At 40.7% G+C, this 560-nt stretch overlaps 1 protein-coding gene across 1 annotated transcript; it reads left to right on the top strand.

The window, feature by feature from the left end:
- Positions 1–6: 6 nt before the first annotated feature.
- Positions 7–461, top strand: LOC110034318 (60S ribosomal protein L18-2-like; the record flags this gene model as incomplete). The annotated part of the gene is made up of 2 exons (XM_020738593.1): positions 7–126; positions 206–461. Coding segments are annotated over exons 1-2 (319 nt in total), but the record flags the coding sequence as incomplete, so codon positions are not given.
- Between the last annotated feature and the right edge of the window lie 99 nt (positions 462–560).

Genomic DNA, 560 nt, shown 5'->3' on the forward strand with positions numbered 1-560 from the left:
TACAGGTTTCTGGTAAGGAGGACGGGGAGCAAGTTCAATGGTGTGATTCTGAAGCGGCTGTTTATGAGCAAGACGAATAAGCCTCCCATCTCTCTCAGGAGGCTGATCCGCTTCATGAATGGAAAGGTTTGTTTATTTCTATATTATTTGGCGTTCGTTTCTGTGCAGGTAGTTTGATCTTTCATTAAAAGGTGTTTATGTACAGGAGAATAGTATTGCTGTGATTGTTGGAACTGTGACTGATGATAAGAGGGTGCATGAGATTCCAGCGATCAAGGTTACTGCGCTGAGGTTCACAGAGACGGCTAGGGCAAGGATACTTAAGGCTGGAGGAGAGTGCCTGACCTTTGATCAGCTTGCCCTTCGGGCTCCTCTTGGGCAGAATACGGTACTCCTGATTTTTGTTTTTTTAGTCTATGAACTATATATTCAAGGAAGATTTACATACATATCACTCAATTGTTCTACATTTACTTATCTAACACCTAAACATCATTTTTTACATGCATGCCACCGTACTCATGCATGAAAAAGGTGTATTTTACTTTTTAAAAGTTAAA

Source organism: Phalaenopsis equestris, unplaced genomic scaffold (assembly GCF_001263595.1).
Source record: "Phalaenopsis equestris unplaced genomic scaffold, ASM126359v1 Scaffold183129, whole genome shotgun sequence".
Classification (NCBI taxonomy): domain Eukaryota; kingdom Viridiplantae; phylum Streptophyta; class Magnoliopsida; order Asparagales; family Orchidaceae; genus Phalaenopsis; species Phalaenopsis equestris.